This window comes from Leptinotarsa decemlineata, unplaced genomic scaffold, assembly GCF_025532065.1.
Source record: "Leptinotarsa decemlineata unplaced genomic scaffold, Ldec_3_MD MMD2_tig00026354_RagTag_RagTag, whole genome shotgun sequence".
Taxonomy (NCBI): Eukaryota; Metazoa; Arthropoda; class Insecta; order Coleoptera; family Chrysomelidae; genus Leptinotarsa; species Leptinotarsa decemlineata.
In genome coordinates, this window is record NW_027412702.1 from 8,642,781 (window position 1) to 8,656,820 (window position 14,040).

General features: G+C 32.5%; 1 protein-coding gene across 4 annotated transcripts in view; it reads left to right on the forward strand.

Annotated features, from left to right (window-relative positions):
- The window catches only part of Osbp (Oxysterol binding protein), a 56,960-nt gene extending 44,097 nt beyond the window's left edge, over nt 1–12,863 (forward strand). For all 4 annotated transcript variants that reach the window (XM_023174176.2, XM_023174177.2, XM_023174178.2 and 1 more), the window contains 7 exons: nt 4,899–5,077; nt 5,134–5,414; nt 7,376–7,643; nt 7,699–7,819; nt 9,649–9,928; nt 12,136–12,341; nt 12,398–12,863. In XM_023174176.2, coding sequence (XP_023029944.1) covers nt 4,899–5,077; nt 5,134–5,414; nt 7,376–7,643; nt 7,699–7,819; nt 9,649–9,928; nt 12,136–12,341; nt 12,398–12,540 — 1,478 coding nt within the window. In that variant the 3' untranslated portion in view covers nt 12,541–12,863. The remainder of the gene's footprint in view (nt 1–4,898; nt 5,078–5,133; nt 5,415–7,375; nt 7,644–7,698; nt 7,820–9,648; nt 9,929–12,135; nt 12,342–12,397) is intronic.
- The last annotated feature ends 1,177 nt before the right edge of the window (nt 12,864–14,040 follow it).

Consider the following 14,040-nt stretch of genomic DNA (forward strand, 5'->3'; position numbering starts at 1 on the left):
CCGGTCAGAAAAGTGATAATCTCTGGAAGGGAGATCGACTGGCAAGCGCGGTAAAATACCTCGGTCTTCTAATAGACAGTGGGCTCACCTGGAACCCGCACATTATGTACGTTAAATGAAAGATCGAGGGCACTACTCAAACTGCTGCAGTTTGAGTAGTGCCTAGATGATGACAGTACGACCAGCTGTCGAAAGCGCTCGCAGATAATTAGAAGTTATAAAGCTTCAAATAATATATATATATATATATATATATATATATATATATATATATATATATATATATATATATATATATATATATATATATATATATATATATATATATATATATATATATATTTAACAAAACTTGCAAATTAACTTTGGGTGATCAGCAGAACGGAAGTGTACTCTTATAGCAAAAGTTATTCCAATATTTCGATAAAGTTTATTATCATCTTCAGGAAAAAGTGTTAGTGAGGTTGGCCGTGTCGAACAGAATGTTATATTTACACAATTGAAACATGTCAATACAATAAACAAGTCATTAAAATAAAAGAGGTTGACTCCTCACAAGATACAAGGAAGAATTTTAAATTGAATTTACTAAAAATCGATTTTACTCTTGTAATGTTACAGATATAGTCGTTTACGTGTTCAAGAAAACTTCCGTGTTTTTTTCCCTCAAAAGTTAAAACTTGTGTACATTTATCTAATCACCGTTTAAACAACAGTTTTCAAATATTTGCTTTAACAAACTGGCGAGACAGGATACCTTCGAAAAAAATTGTTTTTATTTAGAATTTTTCACCCATCCCCTCTTGTAGCAGTTTGCTTTGTTTAATAACTTTTTTGTTTTATCTGTATACATACCAAGGTCCTAGTGCCGCCAGACATACCTCATTTTGGCAACGATAATATTTTTACAATAAATAGAGTAATATTTAACTAGTCAAGAATAAAAACGCCATTTTTGAATCCCTGCCTAAGTTATTGAATATTTCCTGAACATACTATACAGAAATCATGATTTTTACACTTAGGTTCAGAGGGGTACTTATACGATCAGGTGCAGTCACTGTTAGACAACAGTAAATAACTAGAGTCCTTATTCAAACTGTTGAAATATGTTCCGAACACATGATATAAAATCATAACAGTCAGTGCCTATAGTCTAAATTTACATTTATAAGTAATTGTTGCAATAATAGGCAGTTCCATGAGCGCACTCAAAAGTATGCAGTACTCACTTTATCTTCGATCAAAAACAGTCAGACAATCGAAATATATCCTGAAAACATGATATGTGGAATCATAACTTCCTTACATTCAAAAGTAATTATTGCATTAATACATTTGAATCGACGAAAGAATGCACACGCCTAAACGACTGAACGAATTTAGATGAAACTACATAAATACAGTTTATACATGAAAATAACATATAGGGTATAATTTATAAAGGTTTCCTGTAATTTTGGTCATAATATAACGATAAGTATTAAGTAAGTCGGAAAAGGTATTTCTTCCTGAGAGCTATCTAGGCGTGCGCTGCCTCTACCGTTGGAGTTACATGCAGATAATGTACCGTAAGATTGTTTATTTTGAATAGTTCTAAATAAAAGTCCGAATAGTATATATCTACACCTCTTATGTGGTAGCCACTATATGCAAAATACTGAGCCATAAATACAATTAAATTGGATATTTTTCACAATGCATATTTTAGAATATCTGTCAAACTCTTATAAAAATTGATAGAATTGTCGTTTTAAGTATTTAATATAGATAAACTTTGTTCTTTTCACTAAGGATTTTGGACGATTCGTTTCAAAGTTGTCACAATAAGATTAACTTGACGCAACGCAGTAAGCCGTTACGCGTCGCGTCTACTGTGAGACAAGTTACGTTGCGATGGGTAGAGGGGTGGTCTAAGCAATGAAGTGCCATCGCCGAGAATGCGACCCGAACGCGGGCAGACGCGTGAGGGCGGACGTCGTTGACGGTTGTGTCAGTTTTGCGAATTTCTTTATAAGTAACATAAATCGATTCTCGAAACTATTCATTACTTAGTGCAGCTAGCATATTTTTTAGTTACTGTATTTTTAAGGTAAAAATATAAATAACAAGCTTCTGCCCGCTCTTATATTAACGTACAGCCGAAGCTACTGAGCCTAGAATTTGGAAATATGCAGGTAGGTTCTTTGTATAGCGTAAATAAGCATCAAGAAAGGGAATCAGGAATTTCCACCGCTAAGGGGGAAAATAGAGTTTCAAAGATTTTATTGAATTTCGTCAGTTTTGAAGTTGGAAACCTTAAGTTTGGGCTAATAAAAAGTATTGTAACTATTTGTTTGAAATAGTCCGTTACGAAACTTGATGTGGCAAACCAAATTCTACGCGAGCGAAGCCGCGAGCAATAATATACGCGATAAAACAATACTTTTATGCAGCGTGGTTCCTATTTGCCATAAAAAATTTGAATTGTGTGTTCAGAAGCTAATTTTATGGAAATTCATTGTTTCCAAGATATAAAGTGTCGAACTGTTCTAAAATATCCTTTCGTGAATTAATATTGTAAATATCCCTTTTACGATTGTGGTAAAACTTGGCAATTTTATTTTCAGTAATAAAAGTTAGCACTAATTAGATAAGTTCAACCAACATTACTGACCACTGACGTTTCTTGAAGCATTTAATATTTTGTTGGTAAAACACCTAAAAAATAAAAAAAAATATCGCTTGATTTATTTTCTCAGTTTCACTTTGTTTTCCAGAACAAAATAGAAACCTCTTCGTTGTATATATCTTGATTATACATTAATTAATTTTCTTATTTTTATGTAAATGAGACGTTTACAATTTTAAAATTAGGTGTATCTATAAAACTGTTGAAAAAAAGGGATTGTGTTTTCCGGTTATTTTCCGGGTTTCTATGCCGTGGTCTGCAGGTTGTTGTGCCTGACGTTTCATCTACTATTGCGGTAGACATTATCAAAGACGATGGGACAACGGACGAAATGCTCAAATTGTTCTTATAGCAGATTGTACATTATTGGAATTTTTTCCAGTTTTATTCTTTCAGAGTAACCAACTTAGAAAAAAGTACATGTGTTTCTTAACAAAACCGTTGTGATATCTTTAATTAGTCATTCCATATGCAGTGTGAAGCTGTACTATTACATAATTTTGATTGATAACATTAAATATTTTATTTGTTCAAGCGAGCTTCGCATACATTATTACGTGAGTCAATTTGAAAGAATATAAATTACTTTATAATTTTTTCACTTACACGATATTTCACAATAGACAGGATACAACTAAAAATGTGCGTTGCACCTAAAAATGTGGGTTGAATTTATTCTAGTTCAGATATAAATAGGTAATCTATTGACTTACTGATTAACGGAAAAACAGATTTTAAACAGATTTTTTTTAAACATTTTCTCTTTATCAATCAATTCTATGGATTTTTTCCTCAATAAAACAATCTAAAATAATTAGATTGACTAATAAATGTTTGAAACTCGTCTGTCAGTGGAGTTTGAATTACCTTGAATATTTATTCATATTTTTATAATGTTTATGTTTGATAATGAAATTATTTCAACAATCCGATAAGAAATAACGAAAGGATATTAATGTTTGCAAAACATCCCCTTTATAATTTTCATCAACGTTTGAAGCTAATTTATTTCATAACTGAAAAGTACAGTTGACTGGGATAAATTCAAAAACAGGAATGAGAATATGGACTCGGGAAGTGTATCCCACCATATACATATTTGAAATGTGGCATAAATATTGATATTTTTCAGGAAGCCTAATAACAAAATTAAAGTAATTCAAAACTTAAACAGCTTTATGTCACACCAACTTATGAGAGTCGTCTTGGAGTAGTTGTTAGAAATTTGGAGTTGAATGCCACTGGTCCTATTTTAAAGCTTTTTTTTTTCTTTTTTTCATTCAATTTTGAAATTATTTCAAATTGAGCATCATAACAAAAATATAAATATTTTGAGTGCTTTTTTGAGTTGCTTCGTGTTGTAATATTTAAATGATATTTTTCTAATGAGATTCATTTGTGAAGGATATCTACTCGCAAAAAATAGTTCGCTGGCTCGCTCGAATGATTAATCAAATTGATGAAACGTAAAATTGAGGTATCCTTTTATTTGTAAAATCATGTTAAGTATTCAAGGGACGGTGGGCTTAATTAATATTCGGTAAATTTTATCTCTGATTACGGGTAATGATTTCCCTTTGGATACGCCAATGACAACTTGTGGTTATTTTGATTCTCATGGGCAATATTTGACCTCGATGATAAATCGTCTCTAATTCTTCCTTCATATTAATTTGTTAACAAGTTTGATTCAAAATTGAATATTATAATTATTGCCACTTCGTGCTTTATTACTCGATTTTCTTTAATTTTAAACGTACAGAATACAGTAATTGTATTGTTATCGGACAAATCACCGTATTTGGTGGTCGTATATCCTACTTTCCATAAATATCATTACTCATTATGCTTGTATGATATGTTTAGTTGTCAGTTTCGGTCAATAATATGAAAAATCATCGCAATAACGTTTTACATCGTTTCAAATGTAAGTAATATATCTATTAGAAAATAATAATTTCTTAACTTAACCTCCAAATCAAAACCACATCAAAATTTTCAAGTAAACATGTAACCTGCTTGTTTTTTCAAAAGAGAGGCTTTTGTTTCAGTGTTTGTTGAAGTGTATTTCAAATTTTGAGAATTCCATGTTGAATATTTCATTTTGGTAGATGACATAACCTAAATTTTTGTGATTCCAGTTTTATTCAAAAACTGTTCATTTCGAAATCAGTGGTGAAGCTAGTAGCTTTTTCCGAGAAAAATAATTCTTTTTTGATATTTTCAGTAAGTGAGAATGAGGAGGAAGATGACAATGAATTTTACGATGCATTAGCAGAAGGTGGTGGTACTCCAAATCAGTCTGCTGATGAACGTTTCACATTGAACATCAGAACAGGAACAGGACATAGAAGAAGTAGCTCGGACAGCTCAAGTGAAACTGAGGAAGCTCAGGAAACGAAACAAGTAAGTCGATTCAATTCATTGGTATATCATTTCCAACCAATTTAATGTTCGGCCAGGTAGTAGTGGTAACGGGAAAGCATTCAAATATTCCACGAGTAGAACAAGAAAGCGGTACGGCGAACGTTGAAATTGCTACAGCCATAAATAAACGTCAGAGAAGAACAAGGATTCCTGATAAACCTAACTATCCATTGAATCTATGGAGCATCATGAAGAATTGTATAGGGAAAGATCTGTCAAAAATACCCATGCCAGTAAATTTCAATGAACCTTTGTCGATGTTACAGCGTTTGACTGAAGATTTTGAATATGCTGATTTGTTAGATAAAGCAGCAAAGTAAGTACATAATTTTTATTTTATTAATAAGTGAATATCAATTTACTCATAATAAAATGGTTCTCATTGAATTAAGTCTCAACTATGTTGTGTTATTGAAGGTGTATCAATAACCAGTGAATAAACATTGAAAAATGTTAGTTTTCCAAAAAAAAATATTGAATTTAGGTATACCACAGCTGTTTTACTCATGATATCAGGAGCTTAAACATACATTACAAATTTATACTATTTCTCTTATGTATGAAATCATCTTATACTTTCATCATTCAATTCTTCAAAAACTTCCACCAGTCTGATGAATAATTTATCAATTGAATTATGTTAAAACAAGTTGAATACAAAAACCTCACTCAATTTGATAGACGGAAAAACACTTTTTGTACACCTGGCTTGGAAAAGGTGTTTTCACACTCACTTTGTGTATGTACATACCTTTGATTCCAAAAAAAAACAGTTTTCCCAAATACCAGAACTGCATTACTCGTCCTGATGCGCGTTTCACCAACCTAGTTGGTTTCTTCATTTTTGTCATCTCCTGAAGATGCTAACTTGGTTGCTTGGTGAAACTTGCTTGGAGAAGAGTATTGGAGTTGTGATGACTGAGAATAGTGCATGTTTTTTTAATTTGTTCTAAGCCAAAGGTTTAACCTTTATTTATTTCATTGGTTGCTTTCTGAACCAAGAAACAAAAAAAGGTCCCTTCATCTGTTAGATACAATATTATACTACCTTATGTGTTGACCCACATAGGAATTGTTTTGAAAAATTGAACATACTCAACTTCTACAACCACTCAAATTATCCTTCATTCATAAAAGAAGAAGGGAGTTAATGGGTCTAGAGACAAGAGTGCACTCTTATTCAATCTATAATAAAAAATAATACTACCTACTCAATATACTAATATTTAGCACTTATCTCTTACTAATTATTATCAATGATAACACATAGACAGTCCATGTGCTGTTATTAATATTCCTTTCATTCCATAGATGTAATAATCTATATGTACTCAGACCCTTGCATAAATCAATATTGTATGTATGTAATGTATTTATGAAGTTTTTTGTTTCATACTGGTTTAAATTAAACAAATCCAGTTACTCATATGTACTTCTTTATTGAAAATAAGGAAATACGATGTTCAAATTGAACTATTGACTGCAGTACATGATAACCTTTCGACTTCTGTTCACTGATTATTTGATAGTAGGGATATCAAAATACCGTTTTGTTACTAATCTTGCATTTTCAAATCGAAGGATAAGAATTCCTTCCTGGAAAGCTTTTCATCAGTGGTATCTTGGTCTACAATGAAACCGGAGAACCCAGTGACTACTTAAGTTGTTTGAAATGCACTACTGACTGTTTGAAGAACGCTGAGAACCGTATAAAAGATGCTACACTTTACTGTGATTGGGCTACATGAAAAAAACTATACATGGTTAGATAATTGTACATACGGGTCCATCACTACTAGGTATTGAGGATTCAAAAGACTGAAAAATAAATGTTAACATTTTCTGAACTATTTTATGAGCTTTTTCACACGCATAGCATGTAGTTAGGAGTCACAAATTATATATCATAACCTCCAAACCGTCAATGCAATACAAATATAAAACAAACAAATAGATTGGGACATTTGCTAATATATCAAGAGATATTTTATGTACTTACGAGTAAACCTATCAGTTGAAGTATTCATTGTAAAAACACATAATTTGCAGGTTCACATAACAATTTTGGATTTTCCAGAACATAGTTGTTACACTGTTTTATAATTTAGCAGACATACATTTGTGTAAACTTATATTGCAATAAATAACCTTCTGTTTCTCTGAGTTCGATTCTACTGATAAAATTGGATGTCACCGACTTTGTAGTCCTCCCAAATTTTGTTTTATTTCATTTCACATAAATTTAAAATAATGCTTATTGTTATCATTCATTTACAGATGTACCGATCCTTGTGAACAATTAGCTTATTTGGCTGCTTTCACTATTTCTTCATACGCTACCACTAGCAGCCGGACAGGCAAACCATTCAATCCTCTTCTAGGTGAAACCTATGAATGTGATCGGATGGAAGATTTAGGCTGGAGAGCGATAAATGAACAAGTGTCACACCACCCACCTATGGCAGCTCAATACTGTGAAGGTAGGGGTTGGAACAGTTGGCAAGAATTCACCATGACATCTAAATTTAGAGGAAAATACTTGCAGGTGAGTGGGTTAGATGAGGAGTGTCTCGTTTCTAGATTTACCAAGTATTTTTTAGGTTATACCATTGGGTGTAGCCCATGCAGAGTTCAAGGAGAGCAGAAATAGGTATTCATGGAGAAAAGTTACTACAACTGTACACAATATCATAGTAGGGAAATTGTGGGTTGACCAGCATGGTAAGTTTTGAAAACTAGTAGATCATTCACAGACAATTAATTTGAGAAATAAAGGGACCTTTCCAGAACTGCATTTGAAATATAATAATAATAAAAATTTATTTATTCCTGAAAAACTATAATCATATGAGATAATTTCAACTCAGTTTTATTCAAGCCAAAATTTATGCACAGTTAGGATGATTAAAGTCATTAACAAAATACACAATGAAACATGCTTTTATGTAGTGAAAATCAAAGACTAAACAGTTAACAATTGCGTTTATCAGGAAGAGATCTTATTTGAATGATTGCTTGCACAAATGTGAATTGTCAGCAATTTCTTTGATTTTCAGACCAATTGACAGTTTTCATTATTTATATGATATTTTTCAAGAAATTTCTAGGGTTTTTATTACTACACAAATACTAATGAACTGTGAGCATTTCATATTTTTCAGTTAGTTAATTTTATATAGTAATGATATACTTTAACCCCAATAAGAAATGGCTCTGTCTAATATTCTGCACACTGAAATATTTAAATTGATATTTTTGTGTATAGTGTTTGTGTCAAGTATTTTTCTATACAAATTATTCAAAATGGGAGTTTAATTTTTCCATGAGCATAATGTAAGTATTGGAAATAATTTAAAATGATATCACACCTTTTGGAGTTTCATAAAAAATCATTGAAAGTGTGCTATTACTTTGAATCTATAATTTTTTTTTTCAAAAACATTTTCTAACATATTTTACTTTGTCAAATCTTAGAATGTTTTCAGACATTTAAAACTAACAATTGGGGTTTTCAAATGTGTTTATTAAAGAATTAGATTATGCAGTAGGTTCATGGTAGGTATATGGTATTGATAATATTTCCTTCTCAAGTACACCATCCGAATTTTTGTTTTTTTTTTGTAGATTTCAAACATGTTCAAATTCTTTTAGACAATAGAAGTCCAAACATGTAACACAAAGATGAATCATCTAAAACTTTCATAAATATTACAGCTAACTAATTCTATCCCAGCAATATAAAATTTGTTTAATTGAAAAGGGAACATTTTCAGTAGATATCAGAGAAAAAACCTTTTGTTTTTTTACTTCTCCATCACTACATAGAAAGTTGAAAACTTCCAAAGAAACAAAAAAAAAATTGAATACATTCATAAAAATTCGTTACGAAGATATGTAGATCACAAAAACTAATTTCTACAAAAAATATTCCTATTTTCAATTAAATGGTAACAAAATAATTACAAGAATATATGGTTTTTATAAACTGTCATTGCTACAAAAGCAGATGAGTCTCTTTCAGTGATGTGAAGTCAATATTTTATGCACATTTTGAGCCAAATATTTTTTTAAGTTGACCAAAAACTAACAAAATAGCTGGTTCAGTTGTTGTTCAATGAAAACAAATATTTTTTAAAATCCTTCGTATGGCATAGAAATATTTTATAAAATTTTACAGCTCTCAGAAAAAAATGTCTTTTATACCGTCACCAATTTTATGACTCTGGATTTGAAACTAGACTTTCCATATAATGATGGTAAAGAAGAAAGCCAAAAGGTTTTTTCCAAAAAGTAATTGCTCCTAAATAAATATTTCCGTTTTCAATTAAAATATTGCATTTTCAATTCTAAAACAAATGGCTGTAAGTACAACAATGCATTTTATTTTGAACTCTCTTCAGTCGATTTAGCTTTTTACATTTCTGCTCAATATATTCCAAATATCGTTTGACTTTCATTGTGAAAAATGTTCCCTAGATTATAAACTATTAATGTGCCTTGGAAATTTTAATAATAGATTTGGTAATAATTATATAAACAATAACTTATAGGTGATATGGAAATTATTGGTAAGGGTAATGCAGCTGGAATAAATTGTCATCTCAAATACATCCCTTACTCTTATTTCACCCGTGATTCCCAACGCCGAGTGAAGGGCGTGGTGATGGACAACACTGGTAGTGTAAAGTGGATCATAAATGGTACTTGGGATGATCAGGTGGAAATTGCTCCTGTTACTGGCAATACTGGAACAAGCAGCAATCCAATTTACCAAACAGGTCCTTCTGTTGTTGCCTGGAAACGTAGACCCCCTCCGGAAGATTCTGAAAGGTTAGTAAATTAGGAAAAGAAGTAGCATTGAAGTCGACTAGTATTTCTTGTCGTGGAACTATATCTTCCAGGCTTTCGCAATTATAAGAAAGAATGATATTCTTGATTAATTTGACTTTGAATATTCAGATATAAAATGTTTTTAAATATCTTCAAGCTACTTCAAATGCCCAATAGAACTGAATATCATAAACACGAAATGGAAAACAGTTCTATGATAAAACATTCCTTTACCGATCAATAAGAAAGGGGCTTTTCTGTTTTTCAGTTAACATAATTATGTTCCAAAATACCGCCTCACTTAGATGAATACATTATTTCTGCAATGATGTTCCTGATTATTGCACTAGAGGTAATGATGATTTGTATGTTCCTCGTGGGAGTTTTCAGGAATCGAAAAAAAATCTCATGTAGACACCATACATTATATCGGTGATAGGAATAAATTTAACAAATAACGTATTTTTTCCTGCAAGCTGATATAGAATGGTAAAGACGGCTGAATAGATTGTTGCAAAATAAATTAATCACCTCAACTTTTACTGAAACTATTATTGTAGATAAGCATTAAAAACAAAATTTGTGGATTATATAAGCAATTAGGTTTAAATCGTTTTGATGTAACTAAAGATCTTGGTGAGGGTAAGTAAGACTGTCATGAGAGATGTTCAACTGCTGTTCAACATCATATATACATTTATTAACTTTTTGTCATTACAAAAATTCATTTTGAAACATATTTCAAAGTGGGGGATATTCACCGAGTATGTGATTTCACAGACACATTTTAAAATTCAGCATTTCTCCAAAGTTGATGTGATATCTGGTATCTGATATTTCTTATAAAAATGTGATAGTCAACAATAAATGTACTAATTGAATTTATTGCTTTTTCTAAACTATTTTTACTGCGACTTTCCATTGTGAGGGAATATTATTTACATGCAACGATTTTTTTGTGTTGTTATCTTATATGGGGTGTAAATGGATTACTGGGTTCTTTTGCTGACTTGAGACTATTTTCCGTCGTTCTTGTGGACTTGAAAATAGCCCTAACTCCATGTTTTTCGAAAATTCTTCTCTTCTCAGCTTAAACATCAACAAGACATGGATACCAATCATAACTCAAAGATTCTCTGAATAATTGAAGAAGGGTCGGACCAATGAGGTACAAGAGCAGGCTGTTGTCTGACACATACTCCCAGTATAAGTTGAAACACACCAGGTCAATTTGTGCATCACAGCAAGTTGAATTATTTTGTTTTGCCTACGCTAGACAAAAACGATGAAGTAACGGTTGAGTTGCTCGAGTTGTTTACAACTCAGAAACCACAATGCCAGATTTAACTAATGATCATTGTGCCTTTTCCTTTCTACTGAAATTATTCCTGTGTTTTTGAATGTCTATTGCCTTTCTATATATTGGATAGTAATTTTTAGTTTTGTCGAGTTTTTATTTATCTTCGATTTAGATAATGTGAGAGCATGTTTGTCAGCTTACCAGGATGGACAATTTCTTTTGTGTTCAAAGAGATGGATACCGATACTTCTTTTCATGGTTCCAATGACCAACCGGCAACTACAAAAGATTTGGTATACCCCTGGTGTTGCTTAAGGCTCACTGAAGTCTTAGCAGACCTTAGACTATCTCTTAAGTCCTTATCTGACCTTAGACTCTCTCTGTTAGTTTTCGTTGACCTATATATTGGTTTCATGTCGTGTTTCTTTAAAATTCTTCCAATCCGATCTGTAACATTTTCAGTATAAGGGAGGAAAGCTTTGACGGGTCCAGGTGGGGTTACTCTGACGTTCTCCTGGGTCGTATGGCCCGCTCGAATTCTACTTCGTTGTACCCACCTCCCTTGAAGGCATTTTTAGGCGATAGAGTTCCTCAAGGAGACTCCAATTGCTGTAAAACATCCGTTTGTTCGTAAAAACACCATCCCACTAGAAAGAAGTTGATGTTGAACATTGAGCTAAGAGAGCGGTTATATCTGCTAGGAATACTTCGCCAATTAGCCGAATCGGGTCCCTGACCGGAACTATCCTGTACAAAGAGACCACGTCGAAGCTCACTAGTATGTCTTCAGGAACTATTTTCACATCTCTAATTTTTTTGATGAACTCCCTTGAGTCTTTAATAAATGACTGTTTTTCCTATGAGCGGCTGGAGCTAATTATCATTATTTACGAACTCTTCTTTTCAGATTTTATAATTTCACTGAACTTGCTGCTCAACTAAATGAACCAGAAGAAGGAGTAGCTCCAACTGACTCGAGATTAAGACCTGATCAAAGATTGATGGAAGAGGGTAAATGGGACGAATCGAACAAAGAGAAGATTAGAATAGAAGAGAAACAAAGAGCTGTGAGAAGGCAGAGAGAGGCTGAAGCAGAAAAGGCGTCAACTGAAGGTAAAAATTGATTTTCATTGGCGTGAATAAGTAAATTGATGTTTTCTGTCTTATAGGACGACCTTATCAACCATACCAACCCATTTGGTTTGAACAAACTAAGGAAGACGATTCTGATGTAGTTCATCATACTTATAAAGGAACATATTGGGAGGCTAAAGAAAAACAAAACTGGTCCGACTGTCCTAATATATTTTAACTATATTCTAGTGCTATTTTTATATCCTATAATATTCCAATATCTGAGAGTTGATTTTTACCAATTTTATTTCTGAAAGTTAACTTTCCCTCCTAGGATATTAGGCAAAAATGTACAGGTAAAGGTTTATACAGAGTATCAAAAAAGTGGTTTGTTTTCTCTATATGGTGACTTTATTCATTTGCGGAAATATGTTGTATGATTTCCTGTAAATATTATATTTTTTTTTTTTGTAAATATACTTCTTTATGTAAGCAAACATGAAATTGACAGCTTTTTCCTAATATGTGATAATGTAAATAAATATATTGCTTAAACAACAATACTTTGATTTTTATTTATATTGATTCAAAATCATGGTCAAATATAAAACACTTGAGAATGCAAACTATTGACACATTTCTGACTCATTGGCCATCAAACTGTGATTAAGTTTTTTCTGTCAACTCCATACAATATATATGTTCGAGTGGACCTATTGTGTGGTCTGAAAGACCACCTGATCAAGACACTGCAGAGGTTCCTTCAGTTCTTGAACCCCTTGGTGTTAGTCGAGGTGATGGAAAGTGTCCAGATGCGTTGAGTCTAATTCCTTGGAAATTTGGAAAACCTCTGGTTTAGGACTTCACCTGCGTGGATACAGTTGCAGCTTCACACCTTGCCGCTACGTCTTATTCCACTGGTGCAGCTGCTATGATTGCAGAAAAATCAAAATTTCGGAAATATTCCACTTTCCTAAGTTCCTACTATTTCTTTCCTGTTGCAATTGAAACCTTTGGTGTTTTTGAATCTCATGCTTCTGAATTGTTGAGGTAGAAGAATGATGAATTCTCCAATAACAACCGAGCCTATTCATTTTTAATTCAAAGAATCCGTATCGCCATTCAAAGGGGTAATGCCACATCAATATTGGGTACTCTTCCGTCTACTCCGTGAACATTGCAAGGTGGAGTCAGCAAATTGATCATTTCCCAATTGTTTCAGAAGATGCAGAGGAAAACAAACAAGTTCTGGAATTATCCTTCTCTCAAAAATTCGAAAAAACCACCAATATATCTGATTCAGTTTCAAGCAATTCAAATTCCTCATTCCGTTGGTCCAATTGTGGGAAGAATCATCGCATCTGTGATTACTGGAAAGAAAACAGCGGTAGCGAACGTATCACCAACAGCTACAACACAATTAGATCAGTGATACATTCCTCAGTCAAAACCCTTGAACTTGATGGGTTGAAAAATATTGGCAACACCTGTTTCGTAAATAGTGTAATCCAATGTTTATCAAATACTAGATGGTTACTGGAATATTTGAAAAAGGATGAGTACATGAAAAATATCGATACTAATATTTCTAGTATGGAGGGTGCTTTCGCAGAAGTTATTAAATAATTGTGGTCAGAAGATTCATCTGATAGAGTAGTGAACACAGTCTCCTTAAAAAGTCAGATGCAGAGTTTTGCCCCTCGATTCATAGGTCATGTGCATCAAGACGCCCAGGAGT